The 16,664-nt window shown below is 38.7% G+C and overlaps 1 protein-coding gene across 1 annotated transcript in view; it reads left to right on the forward strand.

Annotated features, from left to right (window-relative positions):
• LOC121943558 (FRAS1-related extracellular matrix protein 2) overlaps window positions 1–16,664 on the forward strand; it is a 67,541-nt gene that overhangs the window by 15,667 nt on the left and 35,210 nt on the right. The window contains exon 3 of the mRNA XM_042487102.2: window positions 12,310–12,456. Coding sequence (XP_042343036.2) covers window positions 12,310–12,456 — 147 coding nt within the window. The remainder of the gene's footprint in view (window positions 1–12,309; window positions 12,457–16,664) is intronic.

Raw genomic sequence — 16,664 nt, forward strand, 5'->3', positions numbered from 1 at the left:
TGTCAAGTTGGGAGGTAATACCTAATTTACTACCTGGGGATTAATATAGCGTTTGATGTAACATACAGTATAGCCTCTGGCCCTTCTGTTTGGAGTCTGCATATTTCCCCTGTACCAGTGAGGGTTTTCTCTGGGTTCTCTGTCTGTCTCTCACAGTCAAAAGACATGCAGGTAAGGTTAATTGGAGAGTGTAAATTGCCCGTAGGTATGAATGTGATTGTGTGTGATTTGGCTGTCTGTCTCTATCTGTCAGACCTGTGATAATCTGGTGACCCTTCCAGAGTGCACCCTGCCTCTCGCCCAGTGTCAGCTGGGATAAGCTTCAGGCCCATCATGACCCTAAACAGGATAAGCAGTTTAGGATAATGAATAAATGAATGAATATTGTCGACTCAAATGGAACAGAAATTCAATGCACTGTTGCTATTTTAGTAAGCAAGACCAGGTTTTGTGTTGATATTACAGTAGGTTATGTAACACAGGTCTACTGCCTGTGTTCATGTTGTGTTTTAACTGATGGGTGCACCTCCAACATATTTACAGCAAGCTGTTGCTAAGGCTAGCTCAGCGCTCAATAGGCTTTCTGAATGTTGTTGTGGCACTTGGTATAACTGGACACTTTTTTGCTCTTGATCAGCCAGAGTTAATTTACCCACTGTATTGCCTCATTCCCACAGCACAAAAAATAGCTAACATCTGATAACATTTGGCTTTTCAATGCAACAGAAATCAATCTGCATTTATACCTTGGTCAAAGGACTACAGTAGTCATGGGTATTTATCTCCTCTGGCTTCAATCGGCGATGATGAAAACACATCACCCGGGTGAACGTGCAAATTTCACCACTAATTACCGTCTGTCTCCTCCTAAGCAGTAGTTAAAAATCTATCTTAAGTAGTCTGCACAGGGACAGAGAGAAAAAAGTAAGAGATATAGAAAGAGAAGTGACCACCATAAGTTTTCAGATCTCCATCCATGCTGCTTTCTACTGTTTATCTGATCTCTGGTCTGTCTATGATGTCACACAGACACACCAAAACAAAACCACACACACACAACCACACACACACACACACACACACACACACACACACACACACACACACACACACACACACACAAAAGGCACACTCATCTGCTGCAAAGCATTGTACACAGCTCTGCTCTACTGACAGTGAGAAAGCATTCTATAGCCTGTTTTTGGTGGGTTTACCCGTGATTGAAAAACCTGTGTGCACGCCATTTTGCTGGGAAGGGGTAAATTTTAGGAAGAGGTGAAACATACAATTGCTGCACACAAATACGTTTCTGAATGTTACTTGCATAGCCACTACCATTCCCACAAAGTTGCACATTTCATCCCTTCAACTACAAAAGTGCCCCTGACTCGGCAATGGAAATTTTTTATGCTTTTTCTAGTGGAAAAGTAACAAAACAGACAGACATCCAGAAGTTGTTTATGCAATCATACAAAAAATAAAAAATACATTCAGCTTGAGGGTCTAAATGAAGTGTTGCAAGTGTCCTTAGAAATAATCTTCTTTTAACATACCTGTTCATGTTTTTGAACCGTGGGTTTGTTTCGCTGTACAGACTAATCTTCAGTTAAATATTACAAGAAGAGAGACAATAACAACACTAAATCCTGAGACATTTTCTCCCCTCTTTTTTCATGAATGCTGACTAGCATGCTTATCGTTAACATGCAGGCTTGCGCAGTTGTACTTAAAGGCTCCCTTTGCACCAGTTATAAACAAAGAACCAAGAGTCATTTAACACTTCTTACTTCTTAAATTACCATTTCAGCTTTTCAGGGAACGTTTTCCTCCCAGGCAAAAGCCTTTCTACATGTGAAGATTTGCCAGTAACAACTGTGAAATACAGCTGAAACATGTTGTTATAAATGAAACCAATGGGGGCCTCGAGAACTCCCTCGACAAACAGCCGGCTCTATTAGTATGGAGCTCGTGAGTCTGCGGGACTGGGTTAGGGTTTTATATTCTATGGCCTCACACTGCTGCTTTCAGCAAACAGTCCACCATTATTCGATCTGACAAGAGAGCAAACACTGTGCATTCAAGGGTCAAGAAAAAGCACGCCCCCATGTCTTTGTCAAGTCCCTTCATCCTGCATCCTTATGTTGCTTTGTTTCCTCTCACATTTTCACACTTCCCCTTGTTATTTCACTCCCTACGTTCTTTTCTATTCAGTTACCAGCAGCGTTGGACAGTTGACGCACATTTAACACATGCACTTGTAACAATGCAAGCCTTTCAGCTCTCAGGATGGAGACAGATTTTTATCTCCATGAGCTCACCTCTTCAGTCAGGGAGTGAGTGACATGACTGGAAAATTTGTTTTCCAAGATTAGCCCAAAGGGAGTGTAGCATGTTATTCTTTTACAACTTATTCATGAAGATGTTGTAATGAGCTAATATATAATGTTTGCAGGTTTCCCCTTATGCATGTTACGAGCTCATTTTTCTGTTTCTAAAGTCTCGTAAGTCATTAGCTGAAAATGCCTCAATGCATAAAGCACCTTCTTTCTGAAATAATCTGCCAGAAAATATTTGATCCATATCATCTTTCCATTTGTTTAAAAAGCTCTATCTTTTTATCATGGGATCAGCTGTACGTTTCCTTAATAACCCCTCTATAATTTAGTTTAATTATGTTTTATAACTTACCTTACTATTACTTAATGCTAACACTGACAATGCACTATTGATCCATTTCAAGATCTATCTGGATTATGATTTTGTTTGTCTTATTACTCCTTACCTTTTATTTTGTTTTTTGTTTTTGTCTGGTTTTTGTCTTTTTTTGTTTTGTTTTGCTCTTTGTCATTGCTGCCTCTTTGTTTTTGTCATATTTGGTATTGTTTAATTGTGCTTATATTGTATTATTTTGTTTTGAACCTCCTTGAAAATGAGACGGTAAATCACAAGGGGTTATTACTAATAAAGAATTTCCTGTATCCTGTTCAATTGGTCACACATTTGCCAAAGCTACTTTGGCATCGTGGCTGTCAGGGCGCTCATACTGTACATAATTGACTGGTAATGAGCGAGAAACTCTTGATTTTAAATCCGCAATGACCTTTACGAGTGCATGCTGAGGAAAGCCCTGCAGCTGCTAGTTCAGCCTTTTGTTGTTGTTTCCCCTGCTATTGAGAGTTTAGGCTTTTGCTCTCTAAACCGTGTGGCTGACTGTTAATTAAGACACTCGAGGCTGCATCCTCTTTGACTGACAGGAATGCCATTCAAGGGCAATCAAGTAATACTTTGTCTGACCTCACCTACACAATCGAAACAAGCAAAGCCCTCCGCAAGGACTTTTGTGCTGATTTTGGATGGGTTTCGAAACTCAAGGTCGGCTAATTGATTTTGTTCTCACTGATACACAGATAGAGGAGCATTAGATTTTTCATGTTTTTAGTTTTTTTTTAGGTGCAATAATTATCATTCTGCTGAACAAGACCAGACAACAAAATGCATCTTACCGTTTATCAGTGGAATTATACTGTAAGTTTTTCACCATAGTGTTTAATCAAGAGGTGAAGGTTTATTTTAAATCTTTCAGAAAGTCATGATCTTGTTAATGATTGTAACCAAAAAGAAGAAGGAAGCACTTTAGAATAACTTGTGCCCACCCAAGTCTGAACAGTTTGTTTCCCAGCCCCTAATGATGTAGCAAGATCAGGGATAAGTCATGACCTTGGTTGCTTGGCAGGACACCCTGTGCCCCTGGTTAGAAATCAGCAACCCGCGACAGAGTAGATCTTCTGCAGAGTTGTGCATCCAGAGTTGGCTGCCTACTAATCCTTAAGGTGTTTGGAAAGATTCTGTTTCAACTAATATTTCCAGGCGAGGCTAATAGGATTATACTTAAAAACCCAGGATGTTTGCTTCTATGAGATGCCAGTAATTTCTAGACACAGAGAAAAAATGACCTTAGTAAATATCCAGAGGTCATTGTATTGAGTTGTTTTTCTATCTGTTCTTTGGATTTTCACCCCACTGATTCATATTTTTTTAACAAAGTAAATTTGAATGTCCCTCAGTGACTTTAAAGAATGCATCTCTTCAGCCAGTGAGGGTTATGTGTAGTGCAGTGTTTTCTGTGACGAATGACATCATTTGTGGCAGTGTTTTAGGACATTGGAGCATGAAGCAGACTCCCAGGACATGAGTGACCTTTCTCTACAGTCACACTATACAGTATTTCCTCTGACACAATTCTCTCCTGGGCCACAAATAAAGGAGCCCCTGAAATAAGAGCTCTGGGAATTCCTCACTGCCTTACCACACAAGCAAGGAGGCTCCTACACTGTGACCCAGGAAGTAAGTCACGGTTTCCACAACAACCTTACGCTGCAATTTGGAATCAAAAGCAGAAAGTGTGGGAACAGGATAAAGGTTGTTGCTTTGCTCGTAAGGTCATTTACTGTCAATATTACTATGGAGGACAGCATTTATAAGAAAACTAAAGCACCTTTACCAAAGTTACATTTAGACCCTAAACTTATAAGTAAAGGGCTTCACCTTGAATGACTTCCTATGACTGTTGGTTAATGGTGCAGCATTTTCAAAATATGCGCCTGTTCTCATGCTATTCAGTTTTTGTGCTTATTCACCCATCACCATTGTGTATTGACTCTGAGCAGTTGAAGTAATTGTCAATCTTAGTGGCGGGTTTTGCCTGCATGAGGCTGAGTGGAGGGAAGAGTACAATGATTTATTCCTACACCCATTAAGTGCTGAAAATATGATCCAAAAAGCCTCCAAAATTGTATGGTAATTTCATCACAGTCAACATTACAAGATAACTATGTTTCCCTGGAAATGAATAGGAAGTCATATTTCTAAGCAGAGGGGATAAAATGGAAAACCTCTTGGTTATTGCATTTTCAAACAGTTTTAGCAAATGTTTATTCATGGTATGGTCATTGAAAGTTTAAGAAAAGAAAGTAATTTCAGCTGTTGTATTCCAAATTTGGAAAGAACACTGAAAGCTAAATCACCTCAATAGTTGTGGTTCATATGTTAATCTCAAAGAACTTTCCCTGCTGAGAGTAAAGCCTTGCCTTCCTTAAGCCTTGCATGGCTCTCTGACCCAGCACTTTTGTTCAGAGGTGCCTTTGGCCTTTCTTTCAGGCCCCTCAAATGTCGCTTCAGAGTGACCACTGTGTCACAGCGGACACAGAGGCGACAGCAGCCAGAATGGACCCTGCGGAATGGCCAAATTTATGGTGGACCTGTTCTGTGAAAAGCTGTGCTTGTAGAAAAGGGTTTAGGGCCTGTGAAATCATAACAGTTCTAAATCTTTCAAGCCACGGCCAACTCGTTACTGCTGATACACGACTTAGGGTGATTAGACCGTATCGCTCTCTCTCTCCCTCTCTGTGCTCTGCCATGTGCTTTCTTTCCTTCAACAGGATTATCATATCCCTTTTCCCTTAATTGGAGAGGTGAAAAGTATACTGGTATGGTCTGGTACATGATGGGATCCAGAGACAACTCAATTTATTGAATTAATATAAGTTATGATGATGGAATATTCTTTGAAGCTTTATCGTAGATTTGCTTTAGAAGAGTATTTGCTATTGATTATTCTCCAGCTTAAATGTGAAGTCAGCTGACCATTTTTTTCTCTGCCTTCGAAGCAGCATAGAGCTAAAAAATGTCAAACGGATTCCTACTACTACAGCAGAATTTAAAATGAACAAGATTAAAAGTCTAAAGACCCACTTACGGTCCCTTGAGACTGCAATATTCATCATACACTACAATATTTAAGTCTTAAATGGAATGATATAGTGACAATTTTGTAGTCTGTTAGAGCATTACTGCTCCTTTGACTTTAAATTTAAAGCTTTTGCAGCAGTTGCTGCTAGTGTGAATCTCATGGAGGGCTCTAAACAGAAATGGTTCATCCTCTGTGGATCATGAACAGCCACAGTGACCATTAGTCAGACGGCTAAAGTGCATTGGGGGCTAAAATGTTAGTCAAGGGGGGATTTTGACCTGGATGAAAGCATCGCCATTGCTAATTTCCTATTTAATCTTTAGATTTATGGCAGCAGGGTCAATAATTGGTATGTCTCATAGCTTAGTATCAAAATATAATACACACTAAAAGACTGATTAACTCTTATCTCCATCATTTGGCCCTGTCACTCTGATCTGAGGACCAAAAAGATTTTTTTTTTTTTGTCAGCAACAAAAAAAAGAAAAGAAAAAGAAAACAACTGCTCGATAAAGACCCAGGGGCTTTGATAAATTGTGTAAGTATTGACTATGAATTGGCTTAACCTTTTAAACCGTCAGCAAATTGGTTTGATTTTTTTTTTTAAATTACAAGGAAAAAAGGTAATAAGCAACTTAGTGAGAAATGAATTGCAAGAAATAAATAGATTTTGAAATTTATTTTTAAAAATCTTCAGAAAAATGTCTAGAAAACAAAATTTTTAATTATCATAATAACATATTTTCAATTAAGTTACAGAATTATATTATTACTCTGAATAATAATAATAATTATTATTATTATAACTTATTTAAAGCACATTTTACCAGGTCATTTGCTTTTTTAAAAACTGTCCTTTTTATGATTTTTTGGAGTAATTTAATTAGTTTCTTACTAATTTTGGGGTTATTTCTTCCTCAGTTGCTCATTGCTGTCTTCCCATGTTTTTGAAAGAAATCAAGCTAATTTGTTCAGGTTTCAAAGGCTTACAAAAGGTCCTAAAATCTGACTCATATTCTTTGTGGCTCCCAGTGAAGGTGCAACAACTCCTGATCAAGCATTTTGTTATGCACGCTATTAAAAATTGGTGTGCATGATGCAGGGGTTACCGATTTATGATTTGGTATTAATATAGTTAACAGTTAGTTTAAAAACAATTAATTTAGTTATTTCTCCATCATTAAAGTTTTCCCCATTTAAGAAAATAGTAAAATTAAGTGTTTGAAAGCTTGAGCTGCCAATACATAGATAAAATAGACAAAACTACTGAACCTAAAGCTGCTGGGCTTTCAGACTCCATTGGCTGCAGCCATAAAGAGTTGTGCTAATGAGCGACAAAAAAAGGATTATACTTTTCTAGTGTTCAGATTTATGCCTTTATTATGAAATTAAGGTAAAATAAGACACTCCTGTAGCTTTGTCTTTCAGTGAGGTCCATTTTTTAATAATTCAAATAATTAAAAATAATTTCATATTTCCTTTTGAATCACATGACTGAAACTAAACCAAAATCTCCAGCCTGTGTGAAGTTTTCTGGTTCTGTATTCGATTATTCATTTATCTCTTTGCTTGATGTGTTAATGCTACAGTAGACTGCAGTTATTGCAGATCATGGAAACTGTCAGCACACAATGTCTGCAGTATATGATCATTAAGTATTTTTAGAAGCATTGTGTCTTTTGAGCAGGATTCACAGGCTTGTCCCAATTTATCCTGCCTAATCAGTGTGATGCTGGCTCTGTGGGCAAAGGGCCGCCTGTCTGTCTGCTTGGTTGAATGAACAGCCGAGGGTCCATGGGGCATCGTGGCCCCACGATGCTTCACAGTGACCAAATAAGGGCTGTCTGCAACATGTATGCTGGGAGGAGACAGGGGCATTAAGTTGGCACTGTGCGGTCTCTCACATTCTTTGGCCTCTTTCAAAAGGCTTCTGTCCCTCACACATTAACAATGTGAGCGGATGGAAGTTGTGTTTAGAAGTGCCGCTACATGAGACGTACAATGCTTTTTGTGAAAAGGTTTGTGTACAAGGCTGGTAGATTGACACTTTGTGGACACTATATATTCAGAGATACTTACACTACATCTACTAAAAAGCTTAGTAGAAACCAACAAGACAAAGTGCAGGCTTTCAATTAATTCAGTGAATGAATTAAGATAACTAGAGAGTGAAATTATTACCATGATTTAATGAGAATATATATGATGTAGAAATACAGTCTAATATAAAGTACCATGTACCTAGCTTTTGTGAGGTATTCATTGCATATGATGTATATTTCTGCACAGCAGCGCAAAGACCCGAACACAAGAGAAACTGATATTGTTCACTAAATTCTGTCTCTCTGCTGTGAGTGCTGGTTAAAGATTAACTGTGGTGTTTTCCTTGGGGCCTTTTTGAAGTGGACTTACTTCAACCCCTGCTTATCTTAATTAGAAAGAAATCTGGAGGAGTGAAGTGGTCCTCTGGAAACGAGCACCTCCACTCCTCAGCTCCCTGAAGGCCACACTGCAGCTTTGCTGGTATTTTAAAGCCTTCTAAAGTCAATATTTGCTCATGTCATGGTGCGATTGTATGTACTATAAACTGTGAACATGAATCCTTTTTCCACGGATTTGAAAGCGCTGCTGGATGTATCCTCCTTGGATATTGCCGTATATGGGAAATGAATTATTGATAGAGCCACTCTATGTTTGTAAATACTGTTGAAGGCAAACAGGTGTTTAATGTGATTCATTTTGAAAGTGAGAGCTGCCTTTTTGAGGCTTAGCTTGATGTGTAGACTGTTTTTCACTGTTATGTAAATAATTATTCAAAACGTAACTATTTTATGTTATTAAAATGCATGAGGTACTTGTGATAAATCCTACCAACAAATGGTTCTAAAATGTCCCTGCCTGAGTGTTTACTGTAGAGACACGATGGTTCATATCATTTATGTTCTCAATTTTCTAGAATTATGCTTGAGATCAAGTGCATCCGCTGTCTTATAACCATGACAAAGTCTGTACCAACTTGTGAAGTCAGATAAATAGCCGAGACTTCTCTGTTTCCATTACCTCAGTGGAGGATGGTCTCCTTCACAACTGAGAGATCATGCATGCAGTGCTTACTGGTGGCATGCGTGCCATGCAGCTGGCCTTAATCCAAATGGTGTAGGGAGGTCCTGTCATACACAGGTCACCTGTCTCCACAAGAAGGATGTGGAGCACACAGGAAGTGAAAATCCTACACTGTGGTAGAATGTTTGAGTTGTAAATGTGTCACTTAAGACATTTTCATTTAAAAAACAACAAAACACCTTTTACAAGTCTCTGTTACCAGCTGATATAACAGAATAGTAAGTCAACATTTACATTTGCATCATTTGATGCTATAAACACACAATGTTGTGACAAAAATTGTTTAGCCTAAGAAATGTGTTTTCTTTGCACACATCATTAAAAAGTATACTATGCATGATTGTCGATAACCTTTTGTAAACATGTTCACCAGCAAAAGTAAAAGTAAAAGCCAAATCCATATTAACTTGTTTTGCCTCGTTGTAATCAGTTTTTGTTTTTTTGTTTTTTCGGTTTGTCTCTTAAATGCCTGCTACTTACAGTCTGGTGGCACCTGGTGGCTACCTTTTTTTCAAAGCTTTGACTCACTTGAGCGCTGAGGCGATACATATGGGAGGTACCATGGATAGAAAAAAAATAAATCAAGTCCATGTTTTATTAAATCAAGAGCACAAGTTGCTTTGGCGTAGCCTCGAGATACATTTAGTTTCTTGTACCGTGTTTTGGTCTATTCATTTCCTCATTTTGATGAATTCATTCCCTCGTTTTGGTTCATTTGTATGGTACAACAGACCGGCCTTTCTCCCCGGAGCCTGAAGTGCGGTGCATCACGATGCTGAAGTCAGCTTCTGATTTGCAGCTTTCATTTGAGCTGTTAAGGGGAGAGTTAAGGGGAATATCATTTGCAATGCTTTAACAATTATCGACTTTTTGCACCTCCTACTGTGGTGAAAGCACGTTAGACATTTTAAGCAAAGCCTAAACATTGTCTGAAATCCACTTTAAAAGAGATCTCACTGCATCTTTCACATGTAGACCAAAAGGAACCAGGTCCAGATCAAAAACTACTATACTTAGACAAGTCCATTCTGAGCTAGATTATCCCAGAGAGGCTAAAGATGATTTAAAACACAATTTCATATTTGTGAAACCTATATATTTAATAATCTTTAGCCAACAAAATATCATTTTTTTCTCTCTATGGGCTCTGAATAAACATCGCAACGCCAAAAAAAAACCCAAAAGAAAATAACTAATAAATATAGAAATTACAGCCTCTGCAGATAAATACACCGCCACACATTTCAAGTGGGTCATGGGTCAAGTGATGACTGACAGGGATTATTGCAATGTGAGTCCATATATTGTTTTATCGGAAAATCCTGCATTGTTTTTCTTATCACTAGCTTTCTTAAAAGTGCAACAGAGATCATGCTTGTTTGTGATATTATTTTATTATACTTAATGCCACACTGACTTACCAAGCAACTTATCCTGCTATTCTTGTAATTTATACAGTGCACGTCTATTATAATAGTTTTTATGCTGTTTGTGATGCAAATTCTAGGATAACACAACATAGCAATTTGTTTGGGATTAACAGAGGAATGGGTTGTGCACATAAGCAATGGCTTCATGACTAGGCCAACAAAACAACACCAACAACTGCAGACATTTGAGAAAAAAGGCATCACACGACTATAATAACTTCCATATGGAAATGCTAAGACAAATTCTTTTCACAGTATGTCCTGTAAAGGAGAAAATGCTTTGAGTCATAAATCAGGGGCTAAATTGGGGATTATCATCGTTGCACACAATTGTGGTGTCTCTGAAGGTCAAAACTTGCCTATTTTCCAAGAGACACAGAAATTCTGTGTTCATGAGAATTTCAAGAAATGTACACAACTAAATGATTCAAACAGTTTGTTTATGTTGCAGGAGAGAAAGAAACAGAGCAGTTTCTCGTCTCATTTTTGCTCATGCTTCACAGTTTCTGCAGCCTTTTGTCCCAATTACAGCTCCGTGTTAACATCACAGAGTCTGTCTGAAGTTTACTCTGAACTGCATCTAAAAGGACCATCAGCATCTGTCTTCTGTTTCTCTTCTTCTCTCCAGCATTTTTGATAAAGCCCATTATTGTTGGTAACCAGAACTGCAAAGATAAATTAGGGGATGTCATGTTTCTTTAGTATCTTACTTCATTCTTGGTAATAACAACTCTAAATCCCTTTTCTGGCAGAAAACATCAAAGTACCTCCAAGTGTTCATTATTGATTAGTGCACTTTCTTCTAAATGATTTAAATGAATTGTTGGTTTTGTATGCGGTGGGGTAGAAAATAACACTTTGTGCTCCTTGTGTGCCTCACTGACTTTGTCCTTTTGTACCAGTTATGGTGCAATATTGTCATAAAGCATCAATGTTCAGGCATTAAGATGCAATTTTACTCTGGGAGAAATATGTATACCATTAGACCAAAGGAAAAAGCTCTTAACAGGTGCAGAAAGCATTTCAGAATGCGCACACACACTCAGCCACACAAACTCTGGTAAATGCATGCAGCCTCACACATAATAAAACACCCCGGGTGAATGTGTATAGGTCTCGCCGTGCCCATTGAGGAAGGAAATGGACACAGTGGAGCGGTCAGCTGGACGTAACAGATTTACTGGCTATAACGACAGGGGTGGGGCACGGGGTAGAGACTCGCAGTCGTGCCTAACACAAACAACAGCAACACACTAAACAATGTCCCTGCACTCTCCCGGCTGTTTTCACTTTTATTCCACCCCTTTCAGGACTGCCAGATGTTTAGTGGCTCATTCATCTGTATCTCACCATCCTGATCCGGTGCAGCAGCCGACAGCAGCTCTCAGTGTGCACTCCGGTGGATGCATGCTGATCTTTAGGAACCAGTGGATAATTACTTAGACTGCCAGTTGATGCCCTAGAAATTAAAATTAAATTAAAGTGTGGTGTGGCTTCCTTATGAGTCAGTGTGTGCACTTTCTCTGTCAGTGTACGTGTGTTTGATGCCTGTGTATGTGGCTCAGCTTTGAGTCTTTATGGTGAAATGGTAGCAGCGATGCCCTCCAGGACTGTAGCCTCGGCCTTTGAATTCAACTTCAAAAGACAAGGATGAAATAACCAGGCTCAGACAGGAAACAGACACCTTTTATCATAATTAGAAATGAAGCAATTAGATAGCACAAACTATTCCTTTTGCATGAGGGCTGTGCTCCCCTCAAACCTCCCACTGAGTGCTGGTGAGGAGTATCAAAGTCAAGTCCTAAATGTAACCAAGAAATAATTCTAATAAGGTATATTGAAAATGTATGTGCCACCCCCAAAACAAATAGTTAGGTTAATTTTCAAACCATTTTTTAAATCACAAAGTCCCACTGTGGCTGTTTGACTCTGTTTCCCTTACTGTGTGATGAGTTCTATGGAGCCATTTTAAGTTTATTTAACCTTATCAACTGTCTTTGTTTGCAGGAGGCAACAAACTGAAGAACCAGCAGTTCCGTCTGAACTGGGCTTGGATCTCTTTAGAGAAGGAACACTACGTAGTGGATGAAGAAGTCAAGTTCCTGGAGGTGGTGCTGAAACGTCGGGGCTACCTTGGAGAGACCTCCTTCGTTAGTAAGCAGACACCACCTTTGATTGTTTTTAAGTCTCTTGTAATAATAAGTACAGCTGATATCCATAATCACTGCTAAATGTCATTGGAAAGCAAAAAATGATTAAATAAGTAAGTAAAGAACTAAATAAATTACATATAGAATCAATAACCCTTTAAAAAAATATGCTGAAGGAGCAGTGTGTAGAATTTAGTCACATCTAGTCCTGAGAACTGTAGATTGCAACCAGCTGAAACTTTTCCCATATGCCACACATGAACTCCCGGTTAGGATTCTTTAAGTGTTCCTTGTTCAGGTTTTTAATAGTAGCCAAAGTATCTGCAGAGGTCTCCTTCTCTCAGAAACAAAAAGATGGGGTGATTTAAACCACTATCCAAAACAAATGGACCAGATGATTTAAACTGGTATAAACACTAAATAAAGCAGCATCGGCTCATTGCAGAGGGGTTGCCAACTGCAGTGGCTGGCACAAAAATGAAAATGGTCCTTTTTAGAGTCAGAGTTTGGTTTATTTGTTCTGGGCTGCTGCAGAAATGTGGCGGTGCAACATGGCATACTTCGTAGACAAGGACCTACTCCGTATGTAGATACAAATGGCTCATTCCAAGGCAATGAAAACATAATTTTGTTATTTTCAGGTGATTATACACTAAAGAAAGCATACTTATTATATTATATTATATTTCTGCCAATATATCCTGTTAAGTCCTACAGACTGGACCTTTAAATACATACTACAAATAAAAGGAAAGAGTGAGAAAAGGACCATAAGATACATGTGCCAGACTTTCTTCATTAAGATAGGTACAGGAGACAAGAAAATATGCATGTACTCCATATTTGTGTTGTAGTAACATACTTTATGTTTTCCTGGATCCACACCACGAACTACTTACTTGCCGCTTTTCATGAAGTCTAATTTACCTCCAAATTGGCTGGCTAAGTAAGACTAGCCTCAACACCCTTCAGGGTCACACAGGTCATGACCTTTAACCTGTCTGCTCGGCCAGTATTTACGTTCCAATCACACAAAAGCACTGGACATTCCCTCAGGGACTGCACGCACACATGACAAAGTTCACCCAAAGTTGGTGGCCATGAAAAGGCGCGATCCTAAACGAGAGTCGATGGAATTTACTGGTTGGAACTAAACAGACAATAACTGTTAACACTGTTAAAAAAAACAAGCTGCTGTTAGTATTTATGAGGGGCAGGAATTCTTACTGCTGGCACCATTGGCCTTTTTTAGTGCTGCCATTCATTCTGTCCACATGAGGTTGGATTAAAATATCCCGATGTTAAAGGTCAAATCCCACAGGATAATTTGCTCTGCTGTCATCTGTATCTTTGTATGCCCAAGGGTGTTAGACTAATGAAACATCTCATAGGTGATATGCAAATCTTGCTGACCTTTACGGTTCCTCACACTGCACGGTATATCTCATACACCTCTGACTCACTGAAATAAAAATAAATATACACATTGAAGGCAGATATTCACATTGTGCGAAGACATACAGGCAGATAGTCAATAATAATCCACAGTAAGAAGTAAACAACTGTAATGAAAAAAATACACTCATATTTTGTGTCTCAGGGTACAAGAGCAAGAGAAACTGCAATGCCTGTGTGATTACACCTCAGTGATCTCTTTGCAAATGAATATTAAACAACAAGATAATATATCTTGTATAAGTATATTTGGCAAACAATCACATAAGTGTTCTTTGTTTTGATTTTCTGGAGTATTGCTGTTCTTTTATTAATGGTTGCATTATAAATTAAAGAAGTGCTACTTTAAACTTTGGATGCACTCGTTGTTGGGTGCCCAAAGAAAACATGCCTCACATTTTTATAATGTCCAAAATTACTGTTGTGTGCTTTCAAGTCCAAAGCATAGCTTTTCACAGTATCGTTTTCTTATGATTGAGGCAGCATGAAGTGGGACGATAATGGATGAGGGAGGATGCCGGTGATGGAAAGCACACAAAACAAGCTGCAATTTCAATGTTTTTTCGAGTCAGAACCATTTTGTTTTACAGTGCCCTAAAAGTACCAATAGCAAGGAAATTTCTCTTTCTAAAATGTAAAGTGGTGAAAGCTTTTATGCTGTCCATTTCTCATTATAGTAAGCGAGTACATGTTTACATCCTCGGCATCGATTCTTTGATCATAAATCACTCTGGTCTTTTTCTGTCTTATTAAAGTGCCTCATTTTCTAGTCAAGAAAAAACATTTACTGACCTAAAAGAATGAACAGAAACTGCTTTTGGTCTGAGGTGAAACATTAGGATATTGTAAATCTTCAGAAACCACTTTGATGATTAACTATAATTTCATTGAAAAACCATTTTACCAATGACAAAATTACTTTGGACAGATTATTTTATCATACGTGTTTTATAAACATCTTTGCAGCATTCTCTCTGCAGCCAGGCCAATACAACTTAACAACCATCTCAGCAGGGTAAAAAGAACAAGAGCAGTGATTACCTTTACATGGACATGAATGACTCATTTATGAGGCTCATCCCAGTTATAATCATATACTGGAAATTATGTTTAATGAGCACAGAGAAATCAGGTTATTCGTATTCCTCAAAAACAGAAAGAATACTGGTTTACAGCTCCCTATCTGCTTATTTGATGTAAAAAAAAAAAAAAAACTAACAATGGGAGATGAGAGAAATAGGAAATATAAGACTACACTGTGCATTTACTACCACTTTACAACTTAAAGGAATACTTTGCTGGTTTTCAACCAGCTTTGTGTCAAAACAATGTGGGCAGTGATAGTCGATAAACTGTGGTAAACTTCCCTCCATCTAACCAGTGCCTAGATATCCCTTGCCTTCCTGCCCCAGCAAAACTCTGCTAGATGACACAAATTGATGCAAAACGTGTCATCCAGTGGAGTTTCGCTGGCCCTCGGGGCTGTTGCTTGGACTAATGGCTACTCTTAGTATTGCTTGCCACCACTGCAGACATAAAGAGTAAACAAGCAAATCAAGAGACAGGCCCGCCTCTCTCACTGTCTCTCAAACGCAGGCAGAAATCGGATCAAACAGTAAAACTAGACAGTGCTGATCGAAAATATATCAGGGTTTTGTTACTAAACTGTTACTAACTATTTCTTGAGCCCTATTTGTCTGTAGTAGTGAGTGTTTGTGAACAGGAAGTGGGAACCATACTGCTTCCTGTACAGTGAGCACAGAGGCCACGATCAAATGGTAAAATTAAGCAGTGTTGATGAAAATGGAAACCAAGACTCCGTTTCTGTGTTGCATATTTCTCACCTCAAACATTTTCAGAAACATGGTTTAGCTCACAGTCTAAATGTAATATGAGATAATTTCTTGCAAGCTGGCAGCTATTGTTTCAAACTTACAGAGACCCATTATGTCATCCACCAGTGGGAGCGTTTAGTTTGGTCTGGTGTAGCGCAGGGTATTCTTGTAGTTGTGATTTTTCTCCCTCTTCAGGCAAACGCCACAGTCCTTTTTCTCTATTTTCTCTGGCCATGTAACAACAATTTCAAAATAATTTGTGTCTTTCCACAGCATAAACAGTCCAGTTTCATGTGAGAGGCCACTTTATATCAGTGGAATACTTCTTAAACTGCTTATTTATTATCTGCTCCAATCGCTAAAAGCTGATTGAATCTGTGTTTTTCTTGTTCTCACTCTCCCAACCGAATGCAAACGCACACACACAGACGCACACACAGACACACACATACACACACACAAACACACACACACCTATCACCTATCTTTATTCCTGAAAGCAGCCGCTACTCTTATAACACTTTCCTCCTTCTTGGTGTCAGCCTGTCACTGTAGGCACTACAGGACAGGGGAGAAGTGACAAAATCTGATTCTTTATTGCTCCAAACAAGAGACGCCATTGTTTGTGTTACTATTATGTCACTTAGCTTAAGCCACATCCGCACAGGTGGTCAGTTGCTCTCAATAACCCAAATAAGGTGTTAACATGAAACAGTATACTGGTTACTTTCAGGGTACTCCAACCAATATATATCCCTTTCCCACCAAAATTAGCATGTACACCTGGGTTTTAAAAGAAGGGTAAACCCACTAAATATAGGCAATTGGCTTTATTCCCACTGCCAGTAAACACAGCGCTCCAGAACACGAGTCTGCCTTTCTGTCAGCTAGCGTATGTGTGGTGTGTCCTTATGTCATCACG

Source organism: Plectropomus leopardus, chromosome 6 (genome assembly GCF_026936395.1).
Source record: "Plectropomus leopardus strain MGB_pleo_1.0 chromosome 6, ASM2693639v1, whole genome shotgun sequence".
NCBI lineage: Eukaryota > Metazoa > Chordata > Actinopteri > Perciformes > Serranidae > Plectropomus > Plectropomus leopardus.